This window comes from Antechinus flavipes, chromosome 5 (genome assembly GCF_016432865.1).
Source record: "Antechinus flavipes isolate AdamAnt ecotype Samford, QLD, Australia chromosome 5, AdamAnt_v2, whole genome shotgun sequence".
Lineage (NCBI taxonomy): Eukaryota > Metazoa > Chordata > Mammalia > Dasyuromorphia > Dasyuridae > Antechinus > Antechinus flavipes.
Window position 1 is genome coordinate 246,946,490 of NC_067402.1, and position 14,354 is coordinate 246,960,843.

Consider the following 14,354-nt stretch of genomic DNA (forward strand, 5'->3'; position numbering starts at 1 on the left):
AAAGAGAAAAAGAGAACTCAGCAAAACAAATAATATACAAGTATATCCTAATATAATCAAGTAGATTAAACAAATTAGTGTAAATTAATCAAAATTGAGAATATATTCAATATTTTATACCCATATTCTCCCACTTCTACATACATGGGTGAGAGGTCTATATTTATATCATTTTAGTCATTGTATATATTGACTTTATGATTCTTCCTACTTCACTCTGATTTTGTTGCTAAGTCTTCACATGATTCTCTAAATTCTCTATATTCCTTATGGCTTATGATATAACATTTAATTACATTAAAATATCACAATTTCATCAACTATTTTCAAATTAATTTTTGTAAATTTAGTAATTATTTACATTTATATATTTGGTGACATGGGTAGATAGTGATGATACATGAAGATGAGCAAAGAAAAGTTGGCTTTGAGATGTATGGAAGTGCATAGGAAATTTTATATAAATCATGATTATGCCTTATGAAAAAAATTTAGAAGGCAAAGAAGTCTTTCACTGAAAAAAATTTTTGCAACCACTGAAGAAAAGTAAGAGACAAATTCTAGTGTTTTGCAAGGGAGAATGATATTTCATTATCTAGAATTGTGTCAGAGTATAAAAGGACTGTGTGAAAATGGGTTAATTATTTATTTACTTTGTTCTCATGTATAAAATGTAATTAATAATAATTCAGGAAAAATCAATCCAGTAAGAGGAAATATATATATTTCACTCTATTGTGCTTAATATTCAATTAGAGTTGTCTTGTTGTAGAAATCCCATAGTGAAATACTATATAGACATCTTATGTGTAAAATTCTAAGAGCTTCCCAGAAAAGAATGACTGATAAAAGGATTATTAAGTGGCTATTTCGCTATTTGTCTTAAACAATGGAAAAGTGAGATACAGGGTAGAAGTTTAGATGAAAGTTAAATGAGTTGATTTTTTTTCCCCACCAAGATAAAGAATTCCTATTACATCATAAAGGAATTCTACTTTGTATCCATGAAAGAGTCAGTGAGACAAAATTTCAGATCCTCAGAGTATTGAAATAAAAATGATTGACATGTCTCTTTTAATGGCTTCATGTTTCACTGATGGAGGCTGTAAAGAAACACTACAGAGACACTTTGACTACATGTTATATTTTGCATTAGTTTCTCCTTAGCCTCTTTCTAAAGCTACTTAAAGTATTTTAGGAAAGCAATATCGGGAAATGAACTTAAAAGTTTCTTAAAGCTATTTTTTTTTTTAAAGACAACAGTGTATTTTATTCATGCAGTGCTTAAAACCCACAGAAATGAATTATCATTGCATCATGAAGAATCAATAACTTTTTTTTCCATTCAAAAGTTATAAAAGATTGATTCAGTAAAAAAAAAAAAAAAAAAAAAAAAGGAAAAGATTTTCAGGTGTGTGTGTGTGTGTAACTAATACGGGCTTAGGTAAAGAGTCACCATGCATCACTAATGAGAGACACCCAGCCAGAGACACTGCAGGCAAAATTTCAAAAGGTTCTGAAGTTGTGTGGAGTAAGGGGTCTTGGAAGTTCTTTGTTTTTTCCCCTCATTTACTGTGTTATTTCATATCCATGTTTTAAAGTATTTAAATACACCACAAAGACAGAGAACTCTAAAATGCCCTCATAGCCAAGGCCAGCATTTTGGATATATTTCTGAGTGAGAGGCTGAACTGAAATGAACATTGTGGGAAAACTCAATTTAATGATACCTTGGTGTATTTTCATCATTCACACCCTGCTGTTTTCCTTGCAAGGTAAGGATTATCTTATTTTATTGTATTATTTTTGTTTTGTAAATAATCAGAATCTCCCTTTATACTTCAAAGATGATTTAAAAATCAAAGAATGGATAGGAAAAAAAAAAGTATAAAATTCCTCTGAGTATGATGTCTCATTTTGACCATTAGACCTCAGTTTCTCTTGTCATTCTTATCATAAACCTCTTTTTTGCTTTATTGTCAGGAGATTTTTTTTTGTTTGTTTTTGTTTTGGTTATTGTAGTTTTTATTTTCATTTATTTATTTATTTGTAGTATTTATTTTTTATTTTCATTGCTTTACAATAATAACATGTTTAACTTTTTTCTTTTCTTTTCTTTTTTTTTTTTTGGTTTTGTCCAGACTTGAGATTTCACTGTGTGGGGGAACTCCTTGTGTGAAAACCTCTTTCAATGATATAGATCAACAACTTATCTCTAACTTATACTTTTAGAGAGTTGCCCGATACTGAAAGGTTCAACAGTCTGCCTGTAAATTACATAGTCAGTACATGTCAAAGACAGGAGATGAATTTAGATCTTTCTTATTACAAGGCTTAATTTCTATGGCTATTTCAACATGCTGCCTCTTAAGAGCTATTTACATTTAATTTAAAAAATTTAACTTAAATGTGTGGCAATTAAATATATATGTCTCTTTTTAGCACCTCTACTCTAGTTATAATGGGATGTTTTAAGAAAGATAGCTCTTAAAATTGTTAAACAATGCTCAAAATTATTTTATTTCTTAATTTTTTTTTCCTGAAAATAATGGCAAAGGAAAAACACATTCATGTTCAGTGTTAGATTTTTTTCTCTTCTTTTAGAAAACTGATATATATTTACATTGGACCTATAGAGCAGAGGGAAAAATCAATGGGCTACAAAAGATCATTTACATTCACAGATTTAGAGCTGAAAGAGGTCTCAGAAGTCATTGTACTCAACTCTCTCATTTTACAGTTGAGATAACTGAGGACTACAAATAGGAAGTGACTTATTCAAGGTCACACAGGAAATAAGTAAAAGTAGAGTTTGGATTTAGGTTCTCTGACAATAAATCCCCTTCCATTTTCATTGAAAATCATTGCCTTGGGTCTTCTACCTTATAGATGTATTCACTTCCATCTTTAAAGGCCCAGAACATATCTGTATCTAGATCTAAAAGTAACTTCAGACGTCATAGATATTTATCTGTTTTCTGATGCATGTATTCTTTCATGCTTAAAAAAGGAATATAAAAATATGCCACTTTATACACCTTATATAATGAAGAACCAAAGTGCAATCTCAGTTGTAGAAGGTAGTTAAAATAATATCCTATTAAGGGGTGTAAAAAAAGGAAAGAAGAAACAAGGAATCATTTCCATCTCTCTCTCTCTCTCTCACTCTCTCTCTTTTCCCTTTCCATTTCCTTTTTTTTTTTTTTTCTTTTTTGCATTTTTTTTTCCTTTAGGAAGATCTTTCTTTGCATCATCCATCTTGACAAGAGCATCAAAGTGAGTATTATTCCTTTATGCAAGCTTAAAGGTCAAACTGATTAGATTGGGTAAAGTTAAATTTACATGTTTAATTTTGGACAGAATTAATCAGGTAATTCTAAGAAAGGAATGCTACATAAAAATACTTCTTGGAAACCATTCCCCATGTTTTAAAAATCAATAGCTATTACTTTGCTTATTTGTGAAATCAAACAACATAGGGTCATAGAAGTTTAGATTTACAGCTAAAAAGGCTCTCAGAGGTCATTTGATTAAAACTTCTCACTTTGCAACTGAAGAAGTGGAAACCCAACAAAATGATAAGAAGGGCTTGAACAAAGGTCTTGGGACTCCAGAACCAGTGCTTTATGATACTCTTTATTACAATTTCAAAAGAGACATTCTTGGTAATTCCAAATAGAAAAGGACATTGGGAATATAGCATCTTAGAATATCATTCACTTAATCAAAAACACTTATTAGGATTTTTTAAAAACACATTATAATCATTTCTGGAATCCATACTTTTGTGATACGGAAAACAATGAAGCAAAATGTGTTTTGCAGTGGCTGAATTTGACCATGTATGCAATGTTCTATTCTATTAGTTTTCCCCTTTCCCCTCTTCCACCATAAGGAGGAAGGAAGGTTTCATTATTTATTATCTGGAACTATCACTGGTTTTCAGTCACTAAAATCTTAGTGACCTTTAACTTACATCATTGTAGTCACTGTAAATATTGTTTTTTCAGTTCTTTAATTATTTGATTATTCTAAGCTATAGCAGTTTTTATTTTTCTTTTTTGCAATTTCTCATACTTGTCATTTTTTATTGCATGATAACATTCCATTACTTTTATATGCCATAGTTGCAGGGTTTTAAAAAATCAATTCTTATTCAATCAATAACTACTTTGTTTCCTTTTTTTTTTTTTTTGCATCCTTAAGGAGTGCTGCCAAAAATCCTGGGCATATATTCGATCTTGATTCCAGCTTTTGACTTTCTTGAAGTATATGCCTGATAGTGGCATTTCTTTTTAAGCTACTTTCAATGATTGTGTCCCTTCTCTCCCATTATTGAGGGATTTGTTGATATGTGTTTATCACTATTAAACCACATGTATAGATGTGTGTAGCATGTATGTAGCAATCTATCTGTGCCTCCCCAACTTTGGATATGATCCTTAATAAATCCATTTTAGAGAATTCACTAAACTGAGCCCCTCTCTAGCACTCAACATCAAATGCATACCAGTGGATCACACTTTCTGTTTTTTTCTTTTCTTTTGCTGAGGCAATTGGGGCTAAGTGACTTGCTCAGGGTCACACAGCTAGAAAGTGCTAAGTGTCTGAGATCAGATTTGAACTCAGATCATCCTGACTTCAGGGCTGTTGCTCTATCCACTGAGCCACCTAGCTGCCCCAGATCACACTTTCTTAACAATTATCCCTCCATTTGCTATATGATGGGCCACATATATTTCCTAAATGGCATCTTTTACAGTACTTCTATAGTGTATAGTACATAATAAATACCTGATGAATATTTTTGATCAGTTGCTTCTCTTGTAATTCTTCATTTGTTATGTGTTGCAGAGTACACATTTCTACTATCCCAGGCACAGAACAAACCACATTTTTATCACTGTTTAAAAAGATAAGTTCAATGACTTAAATACCCTTCAGAGAAAAACATGATTCTAACAGGAAACACAAAATGTGATTTCTAGATTAAATTGAACTTTTTAGTGAAAAGTTGGATTTCACAGTTACAAATACCATCAATAATTTTATTTCTCTACTTAGATTGATTCTTGAATTAAGTTTTTGAGGCTAAAACTAAAGAATTAAATTCCATTTGGGAAAAAAATGATCTTTTAGAATCCAATATTTATTAACCCACAACATTCTCTAAAGTCATGGGAACAGAATTGGCTCAGCATTGGTACAACAGCTTTACCCTAAAATTAAAAATTCCTTTATCCCCATTACAAGGCTCCTCCCTAACAGGGGATTTATATTAGAGGCAAGAGAGTTTTGTGGACGATCTCAAATTTTGTAAAATGACACGGCTCCAGCCCCCCACGCCAGGTCCTCAAATCCTCTCCTCCCTCCCAGTCGACCTTTTAAATGTTAACCCAAGAAAGACCTCTTTGATAAAATGATGGAAATCAAGAGGAAAAACAGCAGCTCTCTCTTGGGAAAGGTTTGTTCAGGTTGCTTAGGGACCTGTGATTATGCAAGATCTTTTCTGTTTTCTTTCAGAAACCAATTTAATGCAATTCGACAGAAAAGATCTCCCCTTGCAGCCCAGGTAGGTAGGTCACGCTTCTAATCCAGAAAAAGGCTGAGAAATAGTCCCCTCCCTGATGGAACTCCACTGTCATTTCAACAATGAAGTCTTTGTGACTCACAACAGGGCAGGAGAAAGGTGGAAGAGGCAAAGATTTTTTTTTATGGATTCTTGGCTAAAATTCTCAAACTCATATTCAATTCTTAATTTTTTGGAGCAAAATGTCTTATAGGACTTATCTGCACAGTTTCCCTATTGATTAATTCACATGCTCTTGGAAAACAGAGCTCTGATAGTCAGATACTGATGGAAAGAAAGATTCAGAAATAGTCTGGTAATTAAGGAAACAATGAACAATGAAAGAGTAGAAATACTTTCTTGCAAATGGGATAGTTATGCCCTATGGTGGTTTCCCAGGGTGGAGGCTGCTCTTTTCTAGGAAGTAATTTTATTTTATTTTATTTTTTCTGAAAGGCCATTTGGTACGTGGAAAGAGAATTTGTCATATCATAATAAAAACAATTAATATTTATATAGTACCCTCAACTTTTCAAAGCACTTTATATATAGCAGTTAATCCTCATGACCACAATAGAAGGTAGGTAATATTACCATCCTCATTTTACAGATGAAAAGTAAAGTTGAAAGATGTTACGTGATTTAGGTAAAGTTACACAGTTACTAAGTTTCTGAAGCAGGATTTGAACTCATATCTTCCTGAGTCCAAAACCAATAGTCTATCCAGTATGATACCTTGCTACCTCAATTAGAGTTACGTTCAATTTTCATCTCAGAATGAGATGTGTGATCTTAGATAAGTGTGATCTTAGATAAGTCAATTTAATTTCCTGGGCTTAGTTTTTTTTTTTTTTTTCCTTCTTTAAAATGAGGGGTTTGGGTTAGATGACTTCTGAGATCTTTTCTAGATTTAGTTTTAGGATCCTCTGAACCACAAACATATCAAGATGGTACCGTGAACTCAAATTCAACTCATTTCAACGAATAATAGAGTATTATATGAACTATTAGGGGAAAAGCAAAGCTGGACTAAAAGTGGATCCTTTTCCTTATAGATCTGAAAGTTTAATTGTACTATGATGTGGACATAATTGACTAAATAAATGAGAAAAAACCAAGCTGCTATATGAGGGCTGAGAAGGAAAAGATTCCCACTGACGAGATTAGAGGAGGGATCATACAGGAACTGACTTTTTATTGGACTTTAAAGAATGATGGAAAGTAAGAGACAAGGGTATTTCTGGAATAGGGAATAGTGTGAGCAGCACCATAGTGAATTCAAAAGGGAAAAAAAGCATTGGCCAAGTTATTTGGAGCATAGAGTTTCTATTGATAGACAGAACTATCTTAATTGTCTATGTTTATATTTTGTGGCTTCAAATTTTGATATTTAAAACTTTGGTGAATAAATGGCTAGGGGGTAATAGAACATGAATATATAGATATAAACTTCCCAGAGGAAACAAGAAGAGAGTGATTGTCTTCAGTTTGTTCAACATGGAAATCCTATTATACAGCATTTTTAGGTCATATGCTAAGTTTATAGGAAAGTCAGAATTCTAAACTACAAACTTTGGGATTTTTACCTGTGGCTTTTTGGAGTCTTATCTTTTTCACTGAGGCCTCAGTGTATAGTAGATAGAGGACCAAGTGTGGAATAAGGAAACAAATATTTGTTAATGCCTATTATATGACAAATTCTATGCTATTTTACAAATATTTTATTTGAACACTTTTTAGAAATATTACTTCATTTGACTTTTATAATAATCCTTTGAAGTAGTGCTATTGTGCTTTTTATTTTACAGTTGAAGAACTTGAGGCAGACAGAGGTTGTTAGTTAAGTGACTTGCCCAGAGTCACACAGCTAGAAACTGTCTAATGTCACATTTGAACTCCTGTCTCTCTGACACCAGGTCCAGTAGTCTCACCACTATGGTACCTAATTGCAAGGTTCTTATTCCTCTTCTTCACCTAATGGAGTCCTGACTCTAACTTAAGGTAGAGAGTAATATAGTAGCCCTTAATTATTAAGCAGCCCGGAATTGTGGAGTTTGATATTTGGGAGGTGAAGAGGATTAAAGGGTACTTTCTAAGAACTAAGGCACTGGGACAGTTAGATGGAGGAGTGGATAGAGCACCAGCCATGGAATCAGGAGGACCTGAGTTCAAATGTGGTCTCAGACACTTAATACTTCCTAGCTGTGTGTACCTGGGCAAGTCACTTCCCCCTCAATTGCCTCTCCAAAACAAAACAAAAAAAACCTAAAACCAAGGCATTAAAACCTTAATCCTTCCAGCAGAAGGAAGTGTGTCCAAAGTTGGATTTCATCTTAGAATGAATTTTAGAACCGAGACATTTTGTTTATGTTTAGTTACCTTTTATTTATCAGAACTTTGATCAGTGTAGTGGTTATGGACTAAAAGAGTTATTAGCCTGCCTTGGTCAATGAGAGATTTAAATGGACTGCTGCAAGGGCAAGACCAAAAGAACTTGTAAACTACCTTATCCAGCAAATACTGGATCTCTTTAATAAACAGAGAGTTATCTCTGGCAAAATTAGTATGGAATGTCAACATGTTGGTACATAGAAAGCACTTAATAAATCTTTTTCAGTTCATTCATTCATTCTTAGAGTATAATAGAAAAAGCAATGAAGGGCAAAATGAATTTATAGAAATCTTGGTGAGAGACACAGTGAAATTATATCAGGATCAAAGCATTTAGAGATGAAATTGGAAAAAGGAAAATGAACAAATGACCCATGGGTCTGAGGTCACCTAGCTAGTAAGAGTTTGATTTATAATTCAGATCTTGGTATCTCTTGACTGTAAGTGCAATACACTTTGTGGAGGGAAGGGTGAGGAATAAGTATTTATATAGCACCTACTATATGCCAGACATGTGCTGTGTTTTTTATAAACATTATTTTATTTGATACTCACAACAATTCTGAAAGGTAGATGCTATAATAATACTCATTTTTACAATTAAAGAAACTGAGGCAAACAGAGGTTAAATGATTTTCCCACAGTCATAGTTAATAAGTGTCTGAGAATAAATTTGAACTCAGGTCTTTCTGACTCTAGAATGAGTACTTTATCCAATGCAATTCCAGTGTTCTCTAACTCTACCATGCCACATTGAAGAGCTTTGGTTTTATACAGAATGAGTACCCAGAAAAACATAGTTATGATGATATAATAATGATAATTATATCGATAACATTTAAATAATGTTTACTCTACATCAGCTCTCATTTGATAGATGAGGAAACTGAGACTCAGCATGAATAAAGAACTTCTTCATAGTTACTCAAGTGCTAAGGACCCCTGATTCCAAATTCAGAATTTTCTAATCATTAATATCATCACTTGTAATCATGAAATTGAACATAATTAGATAATTACACATCATGAATTATGAATTAGCTAAACTAGGTAATAGAAGAGGATGTGTTTTGATATCTTCAGAAACCTGTAATATAATTGGGAGGTATAATTATTTCACTGTTTTCTTTTTCTATTTCAAAGTCTGAAGAGTCAGATTCAAGGAATTATCTTTATGAAGCCTCTATTCAAGGAAGGAGTCAATCAATAGGTCAGTGTTTTATCTTTTTTTTTTCTTCTTCCCAAAATGTCCTCCTTCAGGGAACAATATAATGACAGATTTGGTTTCTTTACTATTCCCATTTAGCCTATGATGGGACTGAGTCAGAGTAGACAGAGGAGTAACCATTTAAATACCTTTCTCACTGAGTACTCTGTGTTTTTAGTAACTTGGTTAAAATAGTATGACAGCTATGATCCTTATTCAGGAAAAGAAAAAATGACTGGCTGTCAAGAATCTTTTTTTTTTTTTTTTTTTTTCAGAAGTGTTGCCACCTTGCATTTTCTTTTATCTACCCTCTGTTTTCAAAGGCTGGAATTCAGATATTACACATTTTCAGAGATGCCTGAAATTTGATTTATTTAACAATGAAGAGATATTCTCCTCCTTGAGCTTTGAATTCTCCTTATTCTTTTGCCCTCAAGTTTATTATTTGATATAAGTAACAAAATTGGACAAAGACTTTCATTTTTAAGAAGAGAAGCTTATGTTTCATTGATTTCATGGGATCCTTTGTGCAGACTTTTATTTTTCTTTGTATTTTGAAGCATTGATCCATTTGAAAAGGTATTAATTTTTAGAATAATTTATAAGTATATCTCTAAAATGTCTCTCTGAAAGATAAAACATGTATGGATTTAAGAACATGTGGTAAGGACTGGCTCTGATATTATTGGCATGGAGATTCTTGGCAGGAGAATTCCTCTCCCAAAGTAGGTTGGCAACTTCTCTGCCAATTTTGTCTTAAAGATTTGCCTAGAACACTGGGAGACAAACGGTCTTGTTAAGGATCACAGAACCATTGTGGGTTATGCTAGGACTTCAACCCATTTTGGAGGGGATTTGAGACTGGTTCTATATTCACTTTTCAAAAAGATCCTGATCAGGTATCAGTATTTATGAGCATAATTATGTCAATTAGTTTTTCCTCAATTAAAATGTGTTTAAATTAGAGGTGTCTATGGGCAGCCTATGGGCAGCAGGGTCGGCAAATCTTCTGAGTACAGCTCAAATTAGATTAAAATGTAATTGGGGGAAAATGTAATTGGAAAATTACATTGGGAAATTTGATTTAAATGTAATTGGAAAACAGTTAACAAAATAAATAAAATTACAATAAAACAGATCACATTTCATTTTAAAACAAAGTCAATATGCAGTCCTTGGGAATCCTTATATATGGATTAATGGCCCCACCTATTTAGACCATTTTCCCCATTATAAAAATAGAAGCATTATAGGACCATAAGGGGAGGGAATTCAAGATATCATCAAGTCCATCCCCCTGCTTGTAGAAAGTTTTGTGCATAAATCAAGCTAGAAATATACTTATCTATCCTTTTCTTTTAAAATCTGCATTGAAAACTGAACAAGTTGCTTTGATTTGATAAATTTTGGTGGCTCACCATTCTTAAATAGCATTTCCTGATGAGTAACTTAAATTCCTCCAACTGTAATCTGATCTTATTCCCTCTTGTCCTGTTCTCAGTAGATACAAATGATAGCTTTTAACCGACTCATTTATTTTTATTTTTTGAGATCACCCATTAAATAGAAGCAAAATTAGGGCTTAGTTTCTAGAATCTTGCAGGTTAGCCCAGTCCCCTAGGGCCATGTTAGTTTTCTTGACAAAAAAAAAAAAAAATACTTTGATCTTTGCTTTATTTTAAATTTTTCATAAGGAATAATATACAAACTTTAAATGGAAAATATAGATTGTTAACATCAAAGCATCAACATTACAATAATTTTCATATCCCAGTGATGGATGGCTATGAAATTTTCTGTTCCCAATGATTCTTATTTTCCTGAATAATATTTTTCGGGAAGTGATGATCAAGGGCATTTTTTTTTTTTTTTTTTTGCAAGGGGGAAAGGAAAGGGGAAGAACTTCTAAATGGGATTTCATAACTGATCTATCTGATCACTAGTTGACATTTCTTAATGTTGCATCAAGTTCTGAGGAAGAGATGAATATATGAACAATTCCTGCCAAGCTTTGTCAACAGAATCATCAGCAGCTTGTATATTTCTGGTTTTTGTCAACTGGGATTTGGATTCCTTACATGGGAACTTGACCTTTCAATTGCTTGGAAGAGGTTAACCTTCGCTCCCACATTAGTTTGAGCTTTGCAAGCTTCTCTTCCTGCTTTTTGGAGCACACACTGTAAAATGAACTGAGGGACATTATTGGTTAACTGTTTTAGTCAGAGACCATAGTGGAACAGGGTTCTGTTTGAGTTAACAGTGACTAAGTTTAGCCTAAGCTAAACCTTGATCTATTGTGTTTATATGAAGCGATGCATTCCAGAAGTCAACTATTTTTTGATTTGCAGGTTCTTGCCCTCATGAATGCCTAAATGGGGCTTTCTGTTCTGCGGCTGGTACATGTGACTGTCAGATATTTCAGGCCCTTGGGGAAAGGTGCCAGATTGGTAAGTTTTAGAGATATGCAGAGGAATCCAGTTTCTTAATTGAGGGAAAATTTATGGAACAGTTTGCTATAGTAGTAGTCATCCATACAGCTACATGGCAATCATAATGTAAATCTACTGAAAACTCTTCAATTCAAGCTGGGTAATTTAAGGTAAATTAAAAACCAAAGTAACAGTAAATAGATGTACTTACTTTCTCATTTCTGCCACTCTATTTTCACAAGCTACTCTTATACTTTAGACAGAGCCAAAGCTTTGAACCTGGGTTCTCACTAATTGCCTACCTATTTTTACAAGCAAGACATTATTTGGAGCCAGTGACTGATCATGACCCCATAACATGCTCATTTGTCATTGTTTTGAATGAATTGGGGGAAGGAAGGTTGAGTTTCCGAGCATGAAAGTAGCACATCACTGGTAAATGAAAAGGCTAAAGTTTGTACAAGGTCAGCCTATTTGATTAAAAACAGCAGTATCCAAGATTTATTGGCTCAATATGCTTATTTTATTTTTGTGAGTGGCTTATATTTACAATGGTTAATAGCTCTGAGCCCTTTTTTATCTTACTTTTATCTCACTTTATCTGATGCAAATCAGTGTTGGAACCTTTTTGCTGTTACAAAGAAAAAGTTATGGAGAATGGGCAGGGTGAGAAAGAAGAGTAGAGACAGAGAAGTCATCTGGTTTAATTCCCTCTTTTGATAGATGAAGATCTGAAGCTTAAAAAAGCAATCAATAATCAATCAACATAGAACATTTTATATAGTAGCAAAGACCTGGAAACACTATTAATGCACATTATGTTACATGAATGAAATGGAATCTTTCTAAGAAATTATAAGAAATTTGTAGAAGTTATATGGCATTATGAACCTAATGAATACCGATTTTCTGACTTTCTGGCTCTGTTCCCTATCCCACCTAACTGCCTCTTTAGCGCCATCCAAGTGAATAGGGATGGCATCCAGAAAGAGTAAAGTAGTAAGAGTGAAGTGATACACATGAGGAAGAAACAGTACAGATAAAGCAATCCTTTTATTTGAATTTGACTACAACTTGATATTATAGATTTTAAATTTTTATATAAATTTTTTGATTAAAACATATTTCTCATATCTGTTTAATTTAAGATTAGGCACTATTAGGTCACTGGCATTAGGCAATGGGAACAAACCATATTGTTAGGAAGTATTGTTTGCATTTGAATAGATACTGGAGAAATTTATTCTTTCATTGACTAGCCTTCATTGTTTGGAGTTTACTGCAAGAGCACTTGATTTGGAGTCAAGGCATGGAATGGATCCCTAGTTATATCAGCATACACTACATAATTCTGGAGAGTCATTTTACCATCCTGGGAATTAATTTTTCTCATGTGTAAAATGGAAAGATCATAGGATTATAGATTTAGAGCTTGAAGAAGTCTTAAAAAACTGGAAATCCAATCCCTTCATTTTATAGATAAACAGAGAGTTTAAGTGATTTATGCTTGGTCCTACTACTAGTAAGTATCTAAGGTTGAATTAAACCTGGGTCTTTGCAACTCCAAATGTGTGTGTGAGGTGCCTCTGGATGGCTCTACTGGAGTTGCTTATTTCACTTTCCATCAGTTCTTATACATCTTCCTATGCTTCTTTGTATTTTTGGTTTCATCCTTTTTTTGTGACATAAGTATGTCATTACATGAATGTATCATTTATTGTTTAGCCATTGCCTGTTGATACCACTTTCATATTCCTTAACATTATGGAAATCCTACTAGATAACATATATATATTTATATACATAAGCATATGTATATATTTATTGCATTTTCAGTCTTCCCCTTGTTTTATTTATTTATTTAGATTTTTTTTTTTTTTTGGACTATGTGAAAGAGGCGATTCTTTGTTTCAGTTACTACTTAGCCCTAAGCATGGGTGTGACATTAGTGAAACTGAGACTTGTTGAAGACCTTGGCCTAAAAAGGCCCAAGATCTCCTATGTTATACAGGGCCATTTCCAATCTTCTTGATCTATATCTTGCCACTGGACCCAAATAGCTCTGGAGGGGAAAGTGAGACAGCTTACCTTGCACAACCCTCCCTCAATTTACTTGCATATCATGGCATCATCTCCTTGATGTCATGGTCCTCCTTAAGAATAAAGAAAAACAACAACATAGGTATACATGATTTTATATATATATATATATATATATATATATATATATATATATATTTATACATATTTCAGTATATGTATATATATATATTTATATATATTTCAGTATATGTATATATAAATAACAAATAAATACTTATGTATATTACATATAAATAAATGTATATAATATGTATAAATAAATTTATGTATTACTTTATGATTTGTAAAACATTTTGTAGATAAAAATTATTTTTATCTTTTTATCTTCAGGATAGGAGTTAAGACTGATTATTCTTTCCATTTTTTGCAAATGTGGAAACTGAGGCAAATAGAAATAAATGACTTTTTTCATGGTCACATAGCTGATAAATATCTGAAGTTAGATTGAACCCAGGTCTGAAGATATTACGATACTGCAGTAGAGAGCCACAAATAGTAAGGGAACTCTGGTTAAGGTATAAGACCCTTCAGCTCCAAGAGGGAACCTGCTGACAATGTCTAGTTCAGCTCTCCCTCTCCCCTTGGGGGTGCTTCCTGAGAAGTCAAAGAGGGTGACCACCTGTGTTCTACTTGAAGCAAGAGATACTTACAGTAA

General features: G+C 33.0%; 1 protein-coding gene across 1 annotated transcript in view; it reads left to right on the forward strand.

Annotated features, from left to right (window-relative positions):
• The first annotated feature begins 1,416 nt into the window (after window positions 1-1,416).
• OTOGL (otogelin like) overlaps window positions 1,417-14,354 on the forward strand; it is a 203,801-nt gene continuing 190,863 nt past the window's right edge. The window contains exons 1-2 of the mRNA XM_051962480.1: window positions 1,417-1,775; window positions 11,516-11,614. Coding sequence (XP_051818440.1) covers window positions 1,697-1,775; window positions 11,516-11,614 — 178 coding nt within the window. The 5' untranslated portion in view covers window positions 1,417-1,696. The remainder of the gene's footprint in view (window positions 1,776-11,515; window positions 11,615-14,354) is intronic.